General features: G+C 40.4%; 1 protein-coding gene across 5 annotated transcripts in view; it reads right to left on the bottom strand.

Moving 5' to 3' along the window:
- The window catches only part of LOC121330953 (C-Jun-amino-terminal kinase-interacting protein 3-like), a 227,200-nt gene that overhangs the window by 191,899 nt on the left and 10,198 nt on the right, over positions 1-25,103 (bottom strand). For all 5 annotated transcript variants that reach the window (XM_041277960.1, XM_041277963.1, XM_041277964.1 and 2 more), the window contains exon 2: positions 1,088-1,208. In XM_041277960.1, coding sequence (XP_041133894.1) covers positions 1,088-1,208 — 121 coding nt within the window. The remainder of the gene's footprint in view (positions 1-1,087; positions 1,209-25,103) is intronic.

Genomic DNA, 25,103 nt, shown 5'->3' with positions numbered 1-25,103 from the left:
TCAATCTTTTATGTTTAATTCTTTTATGTTTACGTCACTGTTTACATTCCCGATAAGCACTTTGCCACAATTTAGGCTTCCTTTTCAGCCACATATGTGAACGCACTTAGGCCTCCTAAAACCTCAACTGTGAACGGAAATTTTGAGGCGGCCCAGAGATGGCCCAAGGCCGATTCAGTAAGTGTGAACGGGGTGATAATACCTTAATGCAATGTTTGTCTGAAATAAACTCTGCAGCTAATTGCGATCATGACTCCATCAAACATGCTATTTGCTTATTTTCTCTGTTTTGTTTCACTTTTCAACTTTGTGGTGTTTAACATAAGAAACATTTTCCAGGGCTCTGCACAACTGCCGTATATTTGAAAGGTAATACAAAAAAAAACATTTGTGACAAGACATCTCTTCAAAGCATTATATATTTACCATAGCCAACATATTTCTTATTGCGCAGATACTCTGTTTTAAACAGAAGATATGCACATTTCACAGTAAGACACACAACAAATGTAACATGTACACACGCGCAACACGTCTACATACTTCTTTTGGCTATAACAATGAAAATGAAACACTGAACAATTAAATCATGAATCGTTAAATGATTGAGAATACAACTAAATAAATTTGTTACAATAAACATTGCTGTTTATTCAAGTCGACGGTAAAATATCTTAACTCTTAATATGCAGACTATAACTAGCAAACCTCCGATTCTTAAAGCACTTCACTTGCCACACATACTTTTACAGCTTGTTTTCTGTGTACATAACTTAAAAATAAGTTAATAACAGTACTTGTTTATTTTGAGTGACGTAACGTGGATCCAGCAAGGTGCAAGCCTGAATTAAAGGCAAATATAGTGCTATCTGATTCACTGGCTTCTCCAAAAAAGCAAGCTAAATGTAATGTTGAATGTAATGCTTCATTGTTGACCACTGAGGTGTAAGACCATAGGAAGAGCACTTTTTCAAATTATTGTATGTTTGAAAACAATGGAAAGATACAGAGAGAACAGGCTTTTTTTTTTTCGTTTATCGTTCCGGTTCCGTTTCAAATCCCTGATAAAGAGAGTGGCGGTACTCACTCTGGTCAGCATAGTTCCTGGTCTTGAGTTCCAACTGCCTGGACTGCAGCTCTAACACCTCCACCTGGGTCTGCAAGTCCTTCTTCTCCACCTCCAAGGCATCCTCGAACTCAATGAACTTCTGCAGAGACAGAGTAGCACTCAGGTTAACTACAACACTGCGCAGAGGCCAGAGGAGCCAGGCCTGTGCTCAACTGTAGGTATTGGAGTGATGCATTTATTGGAGACACTGCGATGTTTCTCCTGGCAAACAAGCCCAAGTAACAGTACAAAAAAATAATCCCCTATCTGATTTACCCATGATCTGTGAATAAAACAATCTGGATTATGTTGAAAAATATACTGCTGCAATACAGACAAAATGGGATATAGCAAAGGTAAAGTAATCTGTTTCTTGTAAACACTACACTACTTTTTCTGCAAAAATTGAATGTTATCTAATTTATCAATAACAGAATAGTAAGAAGCAACAAAAGACTTCTGCATATTAGGATAGATATATCTCCACACTCCACGCAGTTTGAAATTAAGTGGAAACAGAGGTAGGAGACATCTCTTCACACAGATGGTGAAGGTAACGGGGTGCCGGATAATATAGCACTATAAGTCCCCACATGTTGTTACAACTCTTTAAATAACATACCTGTAATTTTTCTTTTCATTGTTAACATCCTGACAATTTTTTACACTTACAACTTTAAAGTCTGTTTCAAAATGCCCGCTCTAGTGTACTGGGGTTTGAGATCTGTCCTCTAAATCAGCGGTTTTCACTCTGTGGTCCGCAGACCACTGGTGGTCCATCGGCTACCTTCAGGTGGTCCATAGAAAGGTTACATAATTATGGAAAGAAGCAACAGCATGGTTTATAGATCCCATTGCAAACCTAAAATTTGAGGCCTTAAACTCAGCTACAGAAGTAGGAAGAAAATGCATAGAATATCTCCATGTTAAAAAAGATCTAAACTCTAAATATAAATATAGTTTTGAAGTGTCTAAAATGTATTCTTTAGTTTTCATGCATTGCGCTCACACGAACTAAACACAGCAGCTTGTAAAGTAAGGGATGACACACGGCAGAGCATGCGTTATGTTTAAGGCTTCTAGTTTTCAGGTTTTATTTTTGATCAAGTGAAGTCCCTTTAAACATATTTTGAGCTGATTTGCTTTCTTAATCGAACACTAATTACCGAAGGAAGTTGTTTCTTTTTACCCTCATATCTTGAATGAGTTAACAAACGACGTGCATTGATCTAACCCCATTCTATTTGAACCGGCATTTCGTTCTGGCTCTAAATCGCCAAATTCAGCTTATTAATTTCCACTGCATTAGTTTCTAGTAGTGCGTCACTAATTTAAACAATCTGATATTCAGTTCAAGGCTCAACAACTATTAATTAAGGTTTAAAAGGGAGGGAGGGAGATGGAAAATAAAAACCAAAAACTAGAAGCCCTAGTTATGTTTCATTGAGTACTCTTGACCAGCGAATTGAGTACTGAAGCATAGAATTATCGTAACAGATCATTTACATTTTCAAGACAAATTGTTTTTTGACTACCATTTCTTTATGGGTTTTTTAAATTAATAATAATATAATAATAATAAAAGCTTAGAGATTATCTCTTGGGACTAAGAGAGCCAATTATTATTTCCCGGCTCACCACTGCAACTCCCGTGCCGACTCGAGAAACGCGGGGACAGACACATACGTCCTCCGAAACATGTCCCGTTTTTGCACTGCAGGTCTACAGAAAAGACATCATACCGATAGTGCTGGAGCACAACACAGATCTGAGTGGCTTCTACAGGAGACCCGCAGGCTCCCTGTCGGCGACAGGAGTCGCTGGTGCACAGTGAACAGAGGGTTGCCCGGCCGACCTGAGCCCTCCCCACCTGGGCAGCGCTCCGCCAATTGTGCGCCTCCCCCTGGGACTCCTGGCCATGACTGCCAATGATGTAATCTGGACTCGAACCAGCGATCTCCAGGCTATAGAGCCCAACCATTTCTTTATGTTTGATCAAATCAATAAAAACACCAGCTGCCCAAGAATTTTTGTTTAATTCGATTTCATTAAATTGTTGACTTGTTAAATCTTTATAGCGGTTACTTTTTCTCTTTTTCTCAACAGAGGTTTTGCTTCTTGTAATTCTAGCCATTCTACTGTCATGCCTCCAAAAAGATCAAATGTGACAAAAGGAATATCACTAATTTTTAAATACTTTAAAAAGACCTCTTGCAACAATCTGTATATTTATTGTGAGTTTAATATGTTGTGTATTGATAATTTATTAATCAAACTATGCTTCGGGAAAAATAATTTCCGCAGTGCACTGTACTATTTAACTGCAGAGTAAAAATATCTTAACAGCCAATCAGCATGCAGCATCCAAACATTCTGCTTTATAAATAAAGGATTACAGTTGGAGAGTCAATTATTTCACAAGTCCTTCAAATGCTCATCCATAAGCCATGAATGCTGGTTTTAGAACTTTGTGAAAATCCATTTTTAAAGATGGCAACAAAGAAGAACTAAGTGGTCAACAGGACCTCTGTAGGCCTACGACAAACCACTTGCATATAAAGATACACATTTTATGGTTTTAGTTTTATGGATATATTTATTTATACATGTTTTATGGTTTGTCTTGGTTTAAACTCAAACTATTTTCTAATATTGTACAATATAACCCAAAACATAAATACATGTTGTTCATGTTTGTACATTTATTAAACTGTGAAGTAGACAGATTACCAAATCAATTATTTTAATACAAGTCCTTCAAATCCTCATCTACAAGCCCACCAATGGTCAGTTTGCTAACTCGTATCCCACAAGGGGTCAAGTAAATTATGAGCACACCTAAACAATCTGAAAGTAAAATCTCTTCTACTTAAGAACAGTGGTTACAGTGGGGAGGGCCAAAGTTGAAATACAGTACCGCTTATACTACTCAACAAAGCACCTATATGCATGTGTGGAAGGGATGTGGGTAATTCACTGACTAGGAGACAGACAGGTGTAATTGAAAACACCACCCAGGTGCCCAGTTTTATTTGAGAACAGTTCTTGCTTTTTCCGGCAGAGGGCACTGTTGACCGTGGGCTGCCTATCAACGATGACAGACAGCACCACGGAAATACCACAGCTGGTACGCGAACAGCAAGTGCACTCACAGGTGCTCAAAGAAATAATAATGAAAACAGAAGGCGAAAAGAACAAGGGAAAATAAAACAGTAATAAAACTACAAATAAAAGGTGCTGCACTCGGCAGTGTTATCCCGGTCGCCGCTACCTGCACGACCCGGATCACCGTCCTACTCTGTAGGCTAACTAGCCTGCTATTTTACAATACGCCAGGGTATGCCCAAGGGTTCCCCGCTCTCTCTGTCTCGCTGTGAAACTCTTTCTTTGTTTCAGCTGATTCCCGGTCCTGGATCAGAGCTTCCGCACTCTCGGCGCGTCTAAGTGGGCAGAGCTGAGGAAACAGCAGAGCATTTTTTTTATAGGGCTAGCAATCTGCCAAGACTCGCCTCTCAGCCATTCAGAGGGGGAAAGTCCACACACCCACTTTCCCACCTCCCCGTGTCACTGCCATGACTCACAGGCGGTTGTTGGAAGACTGCCGCCCTCTTCCTGCAGTACTGTGAACACGCCAGCAGAGTCAGCACAGATCTCTCCCTGCTACACATCCTTCCCCTCAGAATGACACCAACGGTTCATTCGAAACTCCTACACTCCTATGCTTCCCGAGAGAAAAAGTCTGCGTTTTGATGCAGCTTTCCTGCTCGGTGGACTACCTTGAAGGCATAGGGCTGTAAGGCCAAGTACCACCGTGTGATTCTGGCGTTGCTATCTTTCATCTGGTGAAGCCATGCTAAGGGGGCATGATCTGTAACCAGGGTGAAGTGTCGCCCCAGGAGGTAGTACCGGAGTGACTCGACTGCCCATTTTACTGCGAGACACTCCTTCTCGATGGTGCTATAATTTTTCTTGCGGGGAAGGAGCTTCCTGCTGATATATAGGACTGGGTGCTCACTTCCCCGAACCTCCTGAGACAACACTGCCCCGAGACCTGTCTCTTATGCATCCGTCTGCAGGGTGAACCTCTTACCAAAATCCGGGCTGCATAGCACTGGCTTACTACACAGCCTCCGCTTCAAGGCGAGAAAGGCCTTCTGGCACAACTCCGTCCACTGAACCGTATTTGGGGCAGCCTTCCGGGTGAGGTCTGTCAAGGCAGCAGCAAGCGTAGTGAAGCTCGGAATGAATTTTCTATAATAGCCCGCTAGTCCCAAGAAAGAGCGCACCTGGGTTTTGGTTGTAGGAACCGGCCAGTCAGCCAAGGCTTTCACCTTAGCAACTAGTGGTCTGATCTGGCCGCCCCCTACCCGATACCCCAAATACTCCGACTCACTCTTCCCAATGGCACACTTATTTCAGTTAGCAGCGAGCCCCGCCTCCCGCAAGGATTGCAGCACCGCCGCTACCTTACACAGATGACTCGGCCAGTCCTCACTGTGGATAACCACGTCATCTATGTAAGCAGCGGTGTACTGCTGATGGGGCCGCAAAATGCGATCCATCATCCGCTGGAAAGTGGCAGGTGGTCCGTGCAACCCAAAGGGCATGGTCCTAAATTGGTACAACCCGAAGGGAGTCGAAAACACCGTCCTCTCTCTAGATTCCGGAGTGAGGGGTATCTGCCAGTACCCCTTCGTTAAATCCAGTGTCGTCATAAAATGAGCTGTGCCTAGACGCTCCAGCAACTCATCTACCCGGGGCATCAGATAAGCGTCAAATTTCGATTTCTCATTGATTCGTCTGAAATCAATGCAAAATCGAGTTGACCCGTCTGGCTTATCGACTGTTCCAGTCACTTTGGGACTCTTCTATTACTCCCAGTCTCAGCATTTCGTCAATTTCCGCTTTTATTACCTGTCTTTTACGCTCAGGTATACGGTACGGCCTCTGGCGAACAACCGCCCCCGACTTAATTGGTGTCAGATTCTCAGCAATCTGTACCGATCCTTTTCTTGCCAACACAGAAAGATGAGGTCCCAGATCCGTGACGTCATCTGCATGTGCCACTAACAACGCCTCTGGTTGTAACCAAGGCTTTAAGAGATTGATATGGTAAATGTTTTTCTCTGTCCGTCGCTCCGGCTGGCAGATCTCATAGTCCACCTTCCCAACCTGGCGTGTAACCTCAAAGGGTCCTTGCCACTTAGCCAAGAGTTTCGACTCAGAACTGGGTAATAACACAAGTACCTTATCCCACGGCTGAAATGTGTGCAACCGGGCTCCTCGGTTATACTGTGTCTCCTGTCTGTGCTGTGCCTGCTGCAAATTGTCATGCGCCCATTTCCCAACAGACTCAAGACGTTTGCGCAGGTCCAACACATACCGGACAGTATTGGTCGAATTGTCCTGCTGCTCCTCCCACATCTCTCTGACCAGATCGAGCATGCCCCGGGGTCTCCGCCCATATAACAGCTCGAATGGTGAAAACCCCGTAGAAGCCTGGGGAACCTCTCTGATCGCAAAGAGAAGGGGGGGAATCAGCTGGTCCCAGTAACGCACATCACTATGAATAAACCTGCGCAACATGTTCTTAAGGGTCTTATTAAAGCGTTCCACCAAACCGTCGATCTGAGGATGAAACACCGAGGTCCTAATGGTCTTAATTCCCAAAAGCTTACATGTTTCACGGATTAGCCGGGACATACAATTGGTGCCTTGATCGGTTAGTATCTCCTTGGGAATCCCCACCCGGGAGAAAACCTTCACAAGCTCGTTGGCAACAGACTTAGTGGACATAGATCGGAGGGGAATTGCCTCTGGATAATGCGTAGCGTAATCCAGAATGACAAGTAGGTGGGTGTATCCTCCCGCGCTCCTCTCTAATAGCCAAACTATGTCCATCCCAATACGCTCAAACGAGCTTCCACTAGGGGCAAAGGCACCAGTGGGGCTCGTGGAACGGCTCTAGGGCTGGCCTTTTGACATTCCCCACAGCGCTCACAAAACCGTTTGACATCGCCATCCAGCCCCAACCAGAAGAACCATGACACAAGCCTGGCTTTAGTTTTATCCCTTCTCAAATGACCAGACAGGGGAATAGCGTGAGCCAGCTGCAACAAATCCTCAAAGGGCTGAGGAATGAGCAATTGATGACGCACTTCACCGGTCTGGGGTAATCTCGATCAATTTCAAAGTGGGGGTAGGTGGTGGCGTGTCTGGGCTCAACCACCCGACCATTAACCACCACTGCTTGGTCAAAGAGCCTGCCCAGCACGTCGTCATGCCCTTGCTCGAGTCGGAAGTCACGGGAGCAAGCTAAGAAATCAGCTCCCATGGCTTCCAACTCGGGGTCAGGTCGATCCCGAGCAGAGGCAGCCGAGCCAGACCCCTGCGCTGGCTCCGCGACCTCCCCCCCGGACTCTTCACAAACCGCCCCCACCTGAAACTTCTCTGACTCCCTCCATTGCCAGCCCTTGTTCTTAGCGATCCGGCGCTCCCGTTTAGTTTTACGGGGTTTAAATTTATGGCAAAAACATTCTGGATCGCGAAAGGGAAAAATCTCTCCAATTACTTCCTCTTTCTTAGCCAATACAGAAGACGGGGCTGTCAGGGCAGCCAACCAATCTTTAAACGGCTCACAGTCCCGTCCCAGAACTACTGGTACCGGCAATCGAGGACATAATCCTACCTGCACCTGTGTTACCTGCTGGCCAATAGTCATACATACAATGATCTTGGGATAGGAGCGGACATCCCCATGAATACATTTAATATGCACCCGTCCCAATATTCGTTTATGCCCCGGTGAGATTAGGCTCTCCTGTACTAGAGACTGACCACACTCTGAGTCCAGGAGCGCCTGGGTTTTTGTACCATCCAGTCACAGGAATAACAAAACCCTTGTGCTGAAGTGACTGAGGTAATTGAACGCGCCTACCTGGTCGGCTGAGGTCACACTCCATCATGGGGCCGTCCCGGGCGAGGTGGCCCACCTCCCTGCACGTCCAACACCTCGGTGGGTTGGTTTCTCTCCCCGAAGTTTTGGCAAAAGTGGGAAACACTGGAGCCATAAAAGGGGCTCGCCGATAAGGCGTCCGCGCGAGACCCCGGTCCAACACTGCAGCAGCCCGTGGGTATCCCTACCCTGCCCTAGTTCCCAGACTACCCCTTCCCCCCAGTCCCTTCGTCCTTTCCGGGGCCAGTGTCTGGCGCCTGCCGCTGGACCCACAGCCGAGGTCCCGAGGCTAGACACTCCAGGAAGCGCTCCACCACAGTCATCTCCACCACCCTGGCTTTGGTGTTCAGATCTGGATTCAACCAACCCATGGCGTAATCCTTCAGACGGTGGGCGATGGCTCGTGGGTGCTCCCCTGCCGCAAACTGCTCCTCCCGGAATTTCTTCCTGTAGCCCTCCGGTGTGGCCCCCACACGATTTAGGGGTAATCCAGCATGTGCTCCGGGGACAGCATCCTCGCAACTGCTTGAGCCTCCCCGGTGAGTTGGGGCAACACATAGCTAGCCCACTGGGCTTGGGCCCACCCCACCGAGATCGCCATAGCCTCGAACACCTCCAAGTAGGCGTCTGGTCGATCCTCGGTGGGTGGGTCTCTGGATGGAGTGGTCTGGAGCTGCGGGTCTAGCCGCCCCCTGCACTGCCGCGGTGAGCGTCTGGCGCAGGAGGTCTATCATTGCAGCAAACTGGGTAGCATCCACGCTAGTCTGCTCCTTCCGAATATGCACTGCTTGGGGCAGTGCCAGTGAATCCCACTTCTGACACCACGTGTGGAAGGGGGTGTGGGTAATTCACTGACTAGGAGACAGACAGATGTAATTGAAAACACCACCCAGGTGCCCAGTTTTATTTGAGAACAGTTCTTGCTTTTTCCGGCAGAGGGCACTGTTGACCGTGGGCTGCCTATCAACGATGATAGACAGCACCACGGAAATACCACAGCTGGTACGCGAACAGCAAGTGCACTCGCAGGTGCTCAAAGAAATAATAATGAAAACAGAAGGCGAAAAGAACAAGGGAAAATAAAACAGTAATAAAACTACAAATAAAAGGTGCTGCACTCGGCAGCATTATCCCGGTCGCCGCTACCCGCACGACCCGGATCACTATTATAAAATGCTGCTTAAGAAGGAACATGCACTTAAAAATAACTCAGGAATTTGATAATTGGACAAGTTTTCAATTTTAAGGCCCCAGCAACACAGAAATACTAAAGTGGTGGTACTTACTTGGTGTGGTGGTAATTCTACAGAAGACCTACCTGGCTATCTGTACAGAAGTATTCATAGGGCTACTGACATTTATTTTTAGATCAAAATAAGATGCGTTTCAAGCATGACAGGGGAATGTGCACAATACTCTAAGTGTTTTCCTCTTGCACCCCATTTTCAAACTAGTAACTGTCGCAGTATACCTTGCAAAAGCCTATCCACACCTTAACCTAATAATTTCAAAAGTAGACGATGATTGACAGTCATTTAAACCAATGACAGCATTCTGGCGCTGCTTCAGTCAACAAGATCTGTCAGAACTGGGTGAAATGACAGTAGCAGTGAAACTGCACTAACAGATCACTGAGATGATTGACAGTGACCCCTAGCGATTCAGAGTGGAATGGAGATAAAACAGGCAGCAAGTATAAAAACTAAACAAACTATAGATGATTTCTAAATTGTTATTTTTAGTACAAAAATAAAAAATAGAAAGTTGTTTTACCGGCATTTATCCTATATAAATGTATTTCAGTCGAACTCTCATTTTTTGGGAATTCGATGTTTAACAAGCTTTACCGATTAATATTGAAGAGTACCAAGCCTAGTTATATAGCCAAGACAGTTGAATTCAAATCTAGAAAATGTATTGTGGACTGGCAGAGCTATACTGGTGTTCTTTTCTGAAAAGAGACTAATATTGCAGATAGCAGACTGTTTGGTTCAAATTGCATGTACTACTTACAATTGATAGAGACCTTGTGCCTACAAGTTTCTTGCCCAGCATTGACTGCAAGCTAAAAAGATAACAATGCTGTGGACCAGAAGGGGCCAGGCTGTAAGACTTTGGAATGCAAAGCATAAAGGGGCTAAAAGGCTCCCAGGGACTGGCGTTGGACCCAGAGGTTCTCAGAGAGATCGAAAGAGATAATGCCACTAGGATCAAAGGGGCAGATTTATGGACCTTTTTTTCTCCAGGAGTGTGAAGAATGCACTGAGTTCAGAGGTTGTCACACTAGACTACACACACACACACACTAAATTAACAGAATAATACTTTTTAATAATTACTTTTTTTTTTCCAAATACCGAGGGGTTGATACTTGATTACAGAGAAACCTTTTTTGCCAGCCTGTATCCCATGAAGAGGACCAGGACAAAGTAGACAGAAGGAGACTGTTTCTACTTTCAGCTCAGACGGTGTGGAGAATCTTTGAATCAGGACTTCAGCTCGAATATATAACCACGTACATTGGTGAGTAGTTACTGTTTTTTTGTTTTATATGCAGTTTTTAGAATGTAGTGAGAATCAAGGGTAAAGTATGAAAGAGGACTTTTGACTACTTGATAATTCATGTACATTGAGGACACAATTAGTTAAGACTGCTTAATTAAAAGTGTATTGACTATTAGGACTTTAGGTATGAAAGAGGACCTCTGGAATCCTAAAAAAAGTCATGAGTAAATCGTGTAGTGCTATGACGTGCCAGTAGAGTTTATTGGACTAGTTACACGGACTTGTATTGCTCAACAGGTACGGGCATACTCTGATTTATGTTTTATGTTTGTTTTTGAGAAGATTTGTTACACTTGTTTTGTCTTTGTTTGTACTGTTTGGTTTATAAGTCACGATAAGGGGGCAATAGGATAAGCCTCTTATTTAACTGTCCACATTAGGTGGTACAAATAAGGAACAATCAGACAATAAGTTCCAGTTAAGCCCAATAGCACATACAAAAGTGTAAATTAAATGTGCAATAAACCAAAATAAAATGTTATGCTTCCTTAAGCATAGCTTTAAACACGGAACATTGGTAACAACAAGACAAAACTAAAAAGTTTTGTGTTGTTGGGAGTCTGATCAACTCCAAATATGTTAAAATATAATATTGACGGTCATCAAATGGATGACTGGAGAATAGAACATAGACTATGTTTTAAAACATGGCAAAAAGGGAAGCTATGTACAGAACAGTAATGTACATGTTCATGTAACAGATCAGGAGCGTGTGTCTCGTAAGAAGAAAAAGACAAAGGCAATTCAAGACTGGTAGCCCACAAAAAAAAAAAAAAAAAAAATGTAATGCTAAAGATTCTATATCAACTTTGAGGAATACATGTTGTAAAAATAAAATTAAAAGGTCACATTAAAATGTAATTAAGAAGTTGTTTATTAATGATTGTTTGAGTAATTCTGATTTTGCTCAAGCGTGGAGATAAAGTAACTTCTTAGTAAAACTACGTACTAAGAACCAGCACGAATACTTATTGTCTTGCCCCGATCATAAGAGGGTTTGATAAGGGAAAGAGACCCAGGTTAATTGATGAATTGTTTGACTGCAAAAGAATGGCCAACCTTTGGACTGAAACAGTAACACAAATATACAAAGGAACAATGAAAAAGTTTGTGTTGGATTATATTGATATACACAGAGCTTTTTGTTTTTCTAAGGGTTAACTAGAAAAGAAAGTGCAGAGAGGGAGAGAGAGAGATAATGTAGAGATTGCTGCTACATTGACTGCTTGAAAAAACACTTAGGAAGAAAACAAATGTTTCTGGAGATCAATAAATCTGAAACTAATTAAGTAAATCAACCTTGAAATATTTTATTAAAAATATTTTCATGAAGCAAGTTAAGTGTTTGTTTGTTTGTGAATTTTATGTTTAAGACACGGGTGAATTTTATGAATCACCTATGAATACATATTTGAAACCACAGATCACATGAGAATGAAATAGGAATGTTGGCGCAAGGGATTTTACAGTGCAGTATAGGACTGTAGGCTTGGTGGATAGTGGTACTGGATAATCAGCAGTACTGATTATGGAAAGTTTTTAGAAACTTATTTTTCAAGAATTAACAGATTTATTTAGAAACTTATTTTTCAAGAATTAACAGATTTATTTGTAAATTCTTGAAAATGCATGGCGTGATATTAATCAAACTAACACGTTTTTGAAAAGGGTTTTATAACTTGATTTAAAAAAACAATAAAAACAGAGAAAGCAATCTGTTTGCTACAGGCAGATAAACTAACACAGAGAGACTAAATAACTTACCTAATAGGCTACTGTTTTATCAGCTGCAAGAGGGTGGGTTATTAAATTGAAAATTGAATAAGCCAATACCAATAACTTTTTTTTTTTTTTTTATTACAAATACAAGATATCACTGAGGGATAATGTATACTAAATGGACCAGCAACTAAGTGTAAAATCTTTGGTTGACATTAGGCTGTCTGTGTTAGTATACTATCACCCTACAGGGTTTTTTTTGTCAATTATAAGCACAAATCGAAGTAGTGCACAATTAGCATAGGACTAAGCCCCTACCTAAAGGGTTACAATTTCAAATTGGGGAACAAATGTTGCTTATGAAAAAAAAAAAAAAAAAATGGGGGATGGCTAGGGTGCCAATTGGGAAAGTTCCATATGAAACTATGGACAAACTTGTGCAAATCAATAAAGATTGTATAAAAGATATTAACTTGAAGTTTTTTTTCGATTCTGGGTGATGTGCTCAGAAATAGCTGTTTTGTGATAAGACAAAAATAAAAAGACTTTGCACTTAAACACCAGTAGAGATCTTGTAAATAAATAAGCTTACAAAGGCTTAAACAGATCACTGGATTTAAGAAGAGAGTATTATATTTCTCTGTTACAAACTGCTTTAAGAGCCTATACATTTCCAGATGAAATAAAGAAAATTCAAGGAGAGAATAACCCCATTGAAGGTTTAAATGAAATCAGATGTTATCAAAAGAATTAATATTGCACTTGATTTTTCTTCTAGGTTTGGAAAATAAATAATTCTGATGGAGATTCAAGTATTGGGACACAGGTGGAGACAACGGTGAAACAACTGATCATACAGCAGGGGCTGTAAATGGGATGAGACCATTGAAAACTGCTGTGCTACTGAAGAATATTGTCAGCTATACTGGACATTCATTTTGAAAAGAACGTGACATTTGAATGATTCAGTGTTGTATATGTCTAAAATGAATGAAGGGAAATTCATGTTAACATTATTTGTAATAGGTTAGCAGTAGAAGTGTAGTGCAAAATGATTATATTTGTGGGGGTATTGTATAGAGAATATCACAAGATATAATTAAGGTTTTTTATAACTATGAGAAAAGAAACACTTACCTACTAATGTGTTACATATAGATAAGCATTCACACACTATTTTAGTACTTGTTCAATGTATAGTGATCATTTTTAAGTCATAGTTTTAGTTTGTAATCAATCTTACGTGCATTTTAAGATTGAAATGGTCGAGCTAGAATATTGGATTCCAGAATGATGGAATTTCACATATGCATGTTAAGAATAACAATGATTCACCTAAATTTGTAAGGTCAGAGCAACATACCAATATTCTGAATTGGCTTCAAAGAGAAATAGGTAGTACAATAAAAGATTACAAAGAGGCGAAGGCAAGGTAGATACCTACACATAATGGAGAGACTTAGAATGAGAGGAACATGTTTCACTATAATATATTATACAAACACGTTACTTGATGTGACTACTCAGAACCAGCGAAGAGGACATCTGAGGGCTCGGGATCACGAGAGCAACTTGGTTGTAGCGGGTCACCCCCCTCCATCTTATATTCTAAAAGTAGAGTATGTTGGAAAACACAGATTGAGAATTGATTAGCAGTTTGCTATGCATGTGGACTGGCAGAGCTATACTGGTGTTCTTTTCTGAAAAGAGACTAATATTGCAGATAGCAGACTGTTTGGTTCAAATTGCATGTACTACTTACAATTGATAGAGACCTTGTGTCTACAAGTTTCTTGCCCAGCATTGACTGCAAGCTAAAAAGATAACAATGCTGTGGACCAGAAGGGGCCAGGCTGTAAGACTTTGGAATGCAAAGCATAAAGGGGCTAAAAGGCTCCCAGGGACTGGCGTTGGACCCAGAGGTTCTCAGAGAGATCGAAAGAGATAATGCCACTAGGATCAAAGGGGCAGATTTATGGACCTTTTTTCTCCAGGAGTGTGAAGAATGCACTGTGTTCAGAGGTTGTCACACTAGACTACACACAAACACACACACACACACACACACACTAAATTAACAGAATAATGTGTTGTACCCTGACCATTGGTTAAGTGTCAGAGAAAGGGGAGGTGGACCATCTATACAGAAGAGTATTTAATGTCATGCAAACATTGTAATGATGAGTATTCTGTTTGTCCTGTACTTGGGACCAGACTCCCTGCATATTTCAATAAACCTGGCAACTGACTGAAGAAAAGGACTCTGTGCATTTTCTTGAATCTACTTAATCACCATAATTTTTTTTAAGTTACTTCACACTGGTACAGCCACACCTAGAATATTGTGTCCAGTTCTGAAAGACACTGAGGCATTGGAGAGAGTACAGAGGAGAACAACACAATTAATTCCAGGATTGAAGGGTATGTCATATGAAGATAGACTGAAAGAGCTGAATCTGTATAGCCTAGAAAGGCAAATTAATAGAGGTATTTAAAATTGGATCCTTCAAGAATAGATAGGATGCTGACATGAACAATACTGTATAACTGTCTCTGTGACCATAATAAGACACTTAGCGAGCTGCCTGGAGGAATGGTGGTCCGTTTAGAGGTTTCATTTCCCCTACTAACCTGGTTAGGGATTTTTGTTTTTCCTCTCCTGAGTGTTAACGGACCATGGTGGCATCAAAGCGAGTGGGCATTGGTGGGTCGAATGGCCTTCTCTTGTTCTATAATTTCTTATATTTTTATGTTATTAACTCAATCTGTGGAGAATGGTAGAAATATCTGTGTGTGAATGTGAGAGCATGAGAGTCAGTCGACGCAGGCAGTAGGTAAAGGACAAACACTTGCGGGTTCGGGTCGGGTTGCAGGTCTTATTAAAGCAGGTCGGGTTGGCTGTGGGTAAGAAGATGGTGCTGCAGCCGGTCCTGTAGTAGCGGGTCCAGGTTTGAAGTGGGTTGTAAAAATTGCCCAGGGTTGACGTATTGCTTTCCTTGTAAACTGTGCATCGTGTTCTGTAAGACTATCATTTACATAACGGCAATATGATTACCATATTGGGTGATAGGTCAATGACAAGGTTACTGACACATACACCCCACAATGCTTATGTAATATGAAGTCAACCTCAAATACTCTTGGCGGTATTGACAGCAGCTTTGTAAAATTACAGTCGGCAAAGTGTTCATTTTTACTGGGCATTACTAAAATTGATCTAGAGAATATGAAGCTGGTATCTAAAAGTGTTTGTGTTTGGAAACCAAAAAGTCATATGACTGCAATAAGGCAGCCATCTTGTCACGTTAAAATGAAACGTTACACTTTGACTAAGTAGTTTCCTTAAAACCTGAAATAAGGCATGTGAGCTGTTGAAAACCATATATGCCTGTGACAGAAATACAATGAGCCTTGGTAGTAAATCTCCTTCCCGACCTGTGAGAGTACTAAGCGAGGAGAGAGTTTTTTTTGACGTGCTGGCTTGACAGTTCTTTCCCCGGGTCGGGAAGTCGGTCAGTCTAGAAAAAGGCGAAACTCCGTTGCAAGAACGTATTGATCTGAAAGGGAAACAATGTAGCAGCCGCCGAATGTAAAGGCAGCTGCATTCGTTTACCAAGGGGTCATGTGTGACAGCATATAAGGGGGACGGAGAATAGTAATCTGTTCCTTCACATTGGTTTGTAGTGAGTAAGAACCAAAAGGACAGTGAAAATGTATTGTTACATTCGTGTTTTGTTTGTTTATGTGTTATTGTCGCCAGAGGCCAACACAAACCCATGAAAGCACTTCACTTACTACTGTAAACTTTATTGTACCATAATCACTAATTTACACACTAAACAGACTTGTGTATGTGTTTTGTGTTTAATGTGGGGATAAAATAATGGGACTATATTTTGGGACCAGCCCAGGGATTATAAAATGTAAGTAATACAAGCTGCTTTATTACATACCAGCATTATTATTTACTGTTTGTTTCGATGTCAGGTACTAGACTTCATAAAATAAAATCTTTTTCACCTGGATTACAATTGTCTCTTTGTTCTTCTCTTTGTTCTTCTGTTCTTTGATCACCTGCACCTGCATACTATTAACCACTTTGTCACAATGATCCACTTGCAGGGATGGTTAATTAACTAGGATAGGTTTTAACACAAAGATAAAAGATCTGATAGAACAGCAATCTCAGAGCTGTGTACCCACCTAAGGTGAAGGTCACAGGAAAGCAATACTCTGTTTAATTACATATTGATTTAGACTAGCTGATTTAGCCGATACTGTCTCAGTTCCAAAATACAGCAATGCACAGTGCAGCTTAAATATCCTGCAGTACATGCACCATTATGTAAGCATCAACGTGGAAAAATCTGCTAGTCACTAGCCTCTGCGTTATCAAAGCAGTACATTATATCAACACAATACTACAGTTCAACAACCTCTGTTTCTCCTCTTAACACAGAGTTTGAGGTCAATTAAATTCATCAGGTCAAGGGAAATGGGAAGGGGAAACTTGTTTCATTTAACTGATGGAGCAAAAGTGGGGTATTCAATTAGTTCTGTTCCTGTTTACCCCTTTTATCATGCAGCTTCTAGTGTGTCCATTCACTAAACCTAATACCCATAGTCTTGCATTATTAATAACAAAATGTATTGCTTATATTGAAAACCACAACTGACCAGGGCATCAGCACAGGAAAGGGAATATTTCGGGTTTGCTGTGTACATTGGATTTGTATTCAGCCACAGTGGTCATCCTTGAGCCAGCAGTGATAATGTGCCTCAAATGGTCTCAGAGTTGACAGCACTGTTTTTAAAAGATATGATTTGTTATGACTAGAAGAACAATTGTACGAGACCTAGAAAATCATAGTGTAGTTCTGTACAATGGTTCTGTATCTCAACAATGCAAGCTACTTTGGAAACAAACATGGTATATCAAAACCCATTGTTTATCATTATATTAGGCTGTTGGTTTTTCAGCCAAGCAAAGCGTCAGTTTTGCCTGCTGTATGCCAGACCACAATAGAAAGAAACCGCATTCATCACATCAACAGTACCAGAATGTATACCGTGCTTTATTCTCAATATCTGTCAGTTAAAAATAAATCAAAAAAATATGAGGCACCTCTTTTAATTCCCTTTAACTGAAGAGACAAATTGGTGCCACCACAATCAGCCACTTACTGATACTCTCTTCATCATCCTTTATCCTCTTCTCAACGAAAATGACAATGAACTAAATAAAGGTTGGTCATGAATATAAATATAAAATAGCTGCATTTTTTAACTTGTATATTAATAATAAAGCAGTATATAATAGTTATAGGACTGCAAACATATAGTTTGTTCTACTGGTGTCAATATTTCACTATACACAAAAGTTTTCTGTCCCATATCTCTAAAATAAAATAGCTGTAATTGTCGGGTAGGTTTCAAAAATCGCCATACCCACCTGAGTTCAAACACAAAGCAGGTACAAACTGCTTTCAATGGTGTCTACTGTTTTTAATAAAACGCTTTTCTTTAGAGTAGATTTTGGCTCTGTTGCCTCCTCCAGATGAAGAGTTGAAAATTTCAAACAATGTGTTCTGGGGGTTTATCCTTCACTACTAAAGTGGGATTTAATTAAGGGATAATGGCATCGCTATGGTGTATTACGAGGTAATAATGGCACTCCTCAGTTAATAAAGCCTGAGAGGTTTACGTCAATATTCGAACGAGGTAATTCCATTATTACACTCACCAGCAATGCCATTATCACTATTAAACTACAAGTTTTTATTTATTTATTTTTGTTTGTCTGAAATAATAATGCAGTCCACTGAAAGAGTCAGTGTGAAGTTTTCATCAGTAAGCAGTGGATTTATAACATGTGTCATTAGTTAGTGTTATCTTCTTAGCTGTGCTTTGTTTGAATGGTTGACCTCCATAGAAAACAACAGGACATTAAAATACCCCAAAATAGCTCAAATGAACAATAAACAGCTTGTCACCATATTTCCTAATGTTGTAAAGCAGCAGTTCCCAAACTTTTTAGTATGTCGAACCCACCAACTTCATTTTGTCTATACCTGCAACCCACCGTATATTAATTATTTGGTTGACAGCATTTACAGGGATAACAGCGACACACAGTGCATTCCTCGAGTAAATTGAGGGCTCGCTGTTATTTACAATAAAAAATAAATGTTTTCCAGGAATACAGAGACTTGTTTATCTATAGCGCAGAAGCAGGAATTGCACCCATCTCAGAATATAAAATAGCAAATAAACATACGTTTAAAGGTCTTGCTTTGACAAAGTTTACTGTTTTAATGACATTATTAAGAACATCACGTAATTCTGAAGAATAAGTAAATACAAAGTATGCACAGGGGCGGGGGAGTACCCCATTCTTAAATAAATACAAAATAAAAACAAAACAATAACATGGCGGACAGCACCTCGCTCGTCCTCCACATACAAAAACATTTTATAGCAGGGCTTTGCCCTGCCCCCTTTTCATGTACAGGGCTCCTGGCTCTGTTACAATGTACATTTGAAACAAATTAACTTGTGTTGCTGACTATTTAAGTAAAATGAGTTTACTATCATTTGAGTACTGCTGTCACATCCTGTCATCCTGTGACGACCCATGTAGAACCTTACCCACCATTTGGGAACCGCTGTTGTAAAGTGAACATTTTCTCTTGTTGTCACTCTGAGTTCTCAAAAGAAGGCAAGAGATACGATGTTTGCCTATTTGAATTTGTTTCTTATAAGTTCCAATAGCTGATCTCAAAACTTTGTCAAGCTGTGTCTTAAAGGATCCCAGTGATTCTGCCTCAATAACATGATTCAGTAACCCATTCCATACCCTCACCACTCTCTGTGTGAAGAAGTGTCTCCTTCAGCAACATGACTAGGTAACCCATACCATACCCTCACCACTGTCTGTGTGAAGAATTGTCTCCTATCCTCCACTTCATTTCCTACTGTGTCCTCTGGTCGGAGTTTCTGTGCTGTGCTTCAAATTATTATATGGTCAAGTCTAATAACTGTAGAGATCCACCCTAAGTTGAAATCATATCATTTTTTTTATTTTTTAAATGTGCCATTTTGGGCACTGGAATTCAGGGTTCGCAATTAACACCCGCCATCTGCCAAACGCAGGTTAATTTGGTATGCGGCAGGTAAATTTCACCTTCATATGCCACTGTGGCAGGTATGTTTTTGTACACAACACTTTGAATGCCAGTGGCTCTGTGCCAGTGGTGCGAATTTGCAACAGACCGCTGCACCTTTAACAAATAGAAGCTGTTGGCTAAAACAACAAAAAACTGATGTCACCACAATAAGCACCACAACTTCTGCTTTCGGTTAGTCTACTATTTAATATATGCTGTCATTGAAGTTTGCTTTTTTTAGCAAATCACATATGAAAGTGATGTTGCTGACAACCAAACAAAACACAGGAGGCGAAGCTTGCGCTGTGAAGTGATAGGATTAGTTTTCCGTACAGTGCATCAGAATCTCTCTCTCGTTTTTTAAGAATTGAGGTTAGTTTCTGATATTTACTTAATTAAATCTAAAATGATTTTTATAAACAGTGTCTGTTAATAAGATAGTATAACTATTATCGTATGTCATTCTTTTTAGATGTAAATCGCTGTTAATGAGAACTTGTAAATGCTTACTGATGAAAAAAATGCTTACTGCTAAATTAGCTGAAGTTAAATATGTGTGGAAAACATTTTGCTGGATAACCAATCAAGAAAATACCTGAGTAAGTTTTCAGTGTCTGTGTGAAGGATAGCAGGCAGCTTGTCAGATTGAGTGCCGCAAGCAAGATATTTCAGTTTTTTATTTTTCTTAAAAATATTTCCCAACATAAAACCAAGGTTCAACACAAACCCCCTCAAACATGTCTTGGGCTGCACTGTCTTTCTCTCCACGATTACTTTTTACAAATAAAAATGCTACCACAGAACAGCAAAAACAGTTCAGAAAAAGTTGGTGAAAATGCTGAAATCATTTTAACAGAAGAACAGCGTTCCCTCTAAGGCTAAATTGCACACATTTTTCGCAGTAACTGGCAACAACATTTTCACTCACACCTCATTCACACTTGCGGTTTAGGTCGGCCCAGGGCCTTATTTCATGTGTGAACGCTTGAAAAATGAAAAGGCGGCCCTGGGCAGGGTGAAATTTAGACCAGCTTTTTGATGCAGCCTAAAGTACCAATGCTGCCTCAGGGCCGGCTTATCTGCATGTGTGAACCAGCGCAGGCCCTGGGCCGACCTTAACGCGTCAATGCAGTGACGTACCTCAAACCACTCCCCTACTAGGTTGACCGTAGTAGATCAAAACAATGTTGGTCTTAAGGGGTAGCACCTGGGACAATGCAAAAATTGACCCTTAGCGGTCCATTTATTCAGTGCTTGTTAAGGTGCGTAGGGTCCAATTTATTTTCACACGTGCTGTTTTAAATTTTTGTTTTCCCCAGTCCTGCATCTCCAGCCAAGCCCCATCCCTTGGTCGCTGTATTTTTCACATACCTCTTTATAGACGTAGATACTCTCCCGATCACTCGTTTTATCACCAAACTCCTCAATCATGCGATCCAAGTCATTATTATATTACTATATCATCTCAAAAAGCTCTGCAAATGTCTGTGATATTCTTTGAGCGCTGGATGCAGAAGCAGCTATCTCCTTTATGTCCGTGTTATCTCTGGTGAAAACCTGTAAGTTTGTCCAAAAACTCTCACAAATACTGAGCAGCAAGCCAGAAATAAACCCACTACGGATCTTGGATTTTATGGAACCTACGGTGATCTCCAGCCCGTTAAATAGCAATGGGGAATGCACTGAATACACCGACACTTTTGACAGTGATGGTACTGGGTCACTCATGAATGGTAAGTATTTCTCATCGTACAGCTTTCATTCAAACGATAAGTCTTGCGCTCTGTGTTTGTGTGTGTGTGTCTGTGTCTGTGTATTTTATATCTATATATATATATATATATATATATATATATATATATATATATATATATATATATATATCTATATATATATATATATATATATATATATATATATATATACACACACACACACACACACACACACACACACACACACACACACACACACACACAGTGCCTTGCAAAAGTATTCAGACCCCTGACCAATTCTCTCATATTAATGAATTACAAATGGTACATTGAAATTTCGTTCTGTTTGATATTTTATTTTAAAACACTTAAACTCAAACTCAATTATTGTAAGGTGACATTGGTTTTATGTTGGGAAATATTTTTAAGAAAAATAAAAAACTGAAATATCTTGCTTGCATAAGTATTCAACCCCCACACATTAATATTTGGTAGAGCCACCTTTCGCTGCACTAACAGCTTTAAGTCTTTTGGGATAAGTATGTACCAGCTTTGCACACAGTGTCGGAGTGATTTTGGCCCATTCTTCTTGGCAGATTTGCTCCAGGTTGTTCAGGTTGGTTGGACGACGCTTGTGGACCGCAATTTTCAAATAGTGCCACAGATTCACAATGGAATTGAGATCAGGACTTTGACTGGGCCATTGTAGGACATTCACCTTTTTGTTCTTGAGCCACTCCAATGTTGCTTTGGCCTTGTGCTTGGGATAATTGTCCTGCTGAAAGGTGAATTTCCTCCCAAGCTTCAGTTTTTTAGCAGACTGAAGCAGATTCTCTTGCAGAAATTTCCTGTATTTTGCTCCATCCATTCTTCCTTCAATTGTAACAAGATGCCCACAAGTTGATGAGAAGCATCCCCACAGCATGATGCTGCCACCACCATACTTCACTGTAGGGATGGTGTGTCTTGAGGCATGGGCAGTGTTAGGTTTGCGCCACACATAGCGCTTTTTGGCTAAAAAGCTCTATCTTGGTCTCATCTGACCACAATTCATTTTCTTCAGATTCACAGCCTTACCAATGATCCTTCAACAGTGGGGTTTTTATCCAGAAAATGTGACAGCAACTTTAATGGTTCACAGGTGGAGGCCAATGGTAAGGTAATTGTGTCCTTGTTAGGGCAATTTCTTTCATCGGTGCAAACTGGGAGCTTCCACAGCACAGGGGCTGAATACTTATGCAAGCACGACATTTCAGTTTTTTATTTTTCTTAAAAATATTTCCCAACATAAAACCAATGTCACCTTACAATAACTGATTCTGCGTTTCAGTGTTTAAAAATAAAATATCAAACAGAACGAAATTTCAATGTACCATTTGTAATTCATTAATATGAGAGAATTGGTCAGGGGTCTGAATACTTTTGCAAGGCACTGTATATGTGTGTGTGTGTGTGTGTATATATATATATACACACACATTTCAGATTGTAGCTAAGATTGTAAATCTCACTATTGATAAATAATGCATATAACGTTACATATTCAGTCACCATTAATATAATTATCTGTATTGTGAAATGTAATGTACACATCCTTGTTTGCTGCATTTACGCATGCTCCAACATGATCGCTTCTTTCCACAGTAATGGACTGCACTGTCAACACACGCCTTTATCGTATCTTATGCAGCAAGTACAATAACAGGTGTTGCAAAAAATAAGATTGCCATATTTACGTCTGCAAATTTCCAAGCTCAATCTCTTATGTTGACTTCCAGGAATGCGGTGTACGTCACTATTTACATTCCCGACAAGCACTTCACCACAATTTAGGCTTCCTTTTCACCCACATATGTGAACGCACTTAGGCCCCCTAAAACCTCAACTGTGAACGGAAATTTTGAGGCGGCCCAAGGTCAGCTTACTAACTTTCGCAAGTTACTATCATAAATATCAACCTCAAATCGAGGCACCAGCCTCTCGAGGTAAACCTATTATTTTGCATTAACATAGGCATATTTGTGTCTGTCTTGTAGCTGATTCTCAGATTTCCCTCCTTAAAAATGCACGTCACATTAGTGCAGAGCTCGCTCGGGCACCAGCAAATGTGCTGGTACAGGGTGGGCAAAGCAGGTATCTGGCGATTCTGCCTCTAGAGAGTGCTGCTCATAAACTTTACAGTTTTTAACTCTTCGTATAACTGAATACTAAAATCAGTGATGCACATAAGTGACGTAAACAAATAAAAACCACAATACTCACATTGACGTTTTTTGTTTTATTTCCCTTTTAAAAAACGACCATTTCAGAAGTCATCTGTTTCGAAACTGGTAAAAATGTAATCAGAACATTAGTTGAAAATACACATTTGAGTGTATAGTAATTGAAGACATACCATGTCCATATCTTTTTGTCAGTTTATTAAATCATGTGACTTCACTCCATGTCTCTGCTGGAACTCAACATGGCGGCTGCACCAACGAAGAAAAAAAAAGCAACACTTAAGTAAGACAGAGCTAAAAGCAATCGGATTATCTACACAAGGATAGTGCGATAGTATAAGTTTTGATGTAATTCGTGTGATCATGTACGAATCAATACAATTAAATATCACAATGCCAGTCGTAAACATGTAGAGAATAAGAAAGCAAATAAAGGCGTCAAAAATTGCAAAGCACTGCATTCTATGCTGAAATTCAGTGAAAGTACCTAAGGTACTGCGATCAAGACGGAGCTTTTCTGAAGCAAGTATTCATTATTGTTTAGTTTATTTCTTTCCACTTTAATTGCCTTTAATGAAGCTATAATTAGCCAGTTTAAACCAGGGCTGTTTCTTAATTGATTTATATTTTCTGACGACAAAGAGCTCAGAACTATTTTTCTAGCTATACAATCCTAAAGGAAATTGATCACTTTGCTGTGTAAAGGATGTAGCCACTACACTACTACTACACACCGTTGGTTTCATAAAGACATTCTGTCTGGAGACACATCTCTTTTTAAATCTTGTGACTAACACTGCAGAATTATGAAAGAAACAATTGAGAGGATTAATTATGCATTTACATTAAAAGGGGCGCTATTTAAATTACAATCAGGTAATACATAGCAGTGAACCTGTTTTAGAGCAACGAGTCAGTCAACACGCGTTTATCAGTGTTTCATATTTTATCCTGGTTATTATTATAATGACAGTAAAACGCTAAACTTAATTTGTGGAGTACTGTACATAGGATTACTCTCACATGACATTGCTGGACTGTTACTAAACTGTTTCATATGTTGTTTTGTTATTGTAAATGCCACCAATAAGCTAAACAGGTCTTTTCAAAACACCTTTATTTGTAGACTGAACTACTGTGTTAGTGGAAGACTGTAAATATAATTCTCACAACTGTGCTGGACACATGGTTTTCTGAACTATTGTAAATTTGTAGGTTTTCCTGCTTATTTTAATGCCAACAATGAGCCAAGTGATGTCTATAAACATTATGACAGGTTTGAAGTGTCTTCAGGTGCTTTACTTACTATTACAGCAACAAGAGTGTGACTGAAAAAAAATGAATTGTGGCAATGTTTATTAAATTTACTTATTTTAAACTACCACCATTATATTTATCTTCAAATGCCATATTTAATTATTAATACATTGATAAAAAAAAAAAGTGGGAACAAATGGAATTGGCCATTTTTGAAAAACGGAATTTGGTATTCCCAAGAATGGATCAATTAGACCCCGTTCATACTTACTGAGCTGGCCTTGGGCCGTCTCTGGGCCACCCCAAATTTCCGTTCACAGTTGATGTTTTAGGGGGCCTAAGTGCATTCACATATGTAGCTAAAAAGGAAGCCTAAATTGCGGCAAAGTGCTTGTC

The sequence above is a fragment of the Polyodon spathula genome, chromosome 18 (genome assembly GCF_017654505.1).
Source record: "Polyodon spathula isolate WHYD16114869_AA chromosome 18, ASM1765450v1, whole genome shotgun sequence".
NCBI classification, from domain to species: domain Eukaryota; kingdom Metazoa; phylum Chordata; class Actinopteri; order Acipenseriformes; family Polyodontidae; genus Polyodon; species Polyodon spathula.
The sequence above is the reverse complement of the archived record's forward strand: the minus strand, read 5'-3'. Positions and strand labels throughout refer to the sequence as shown.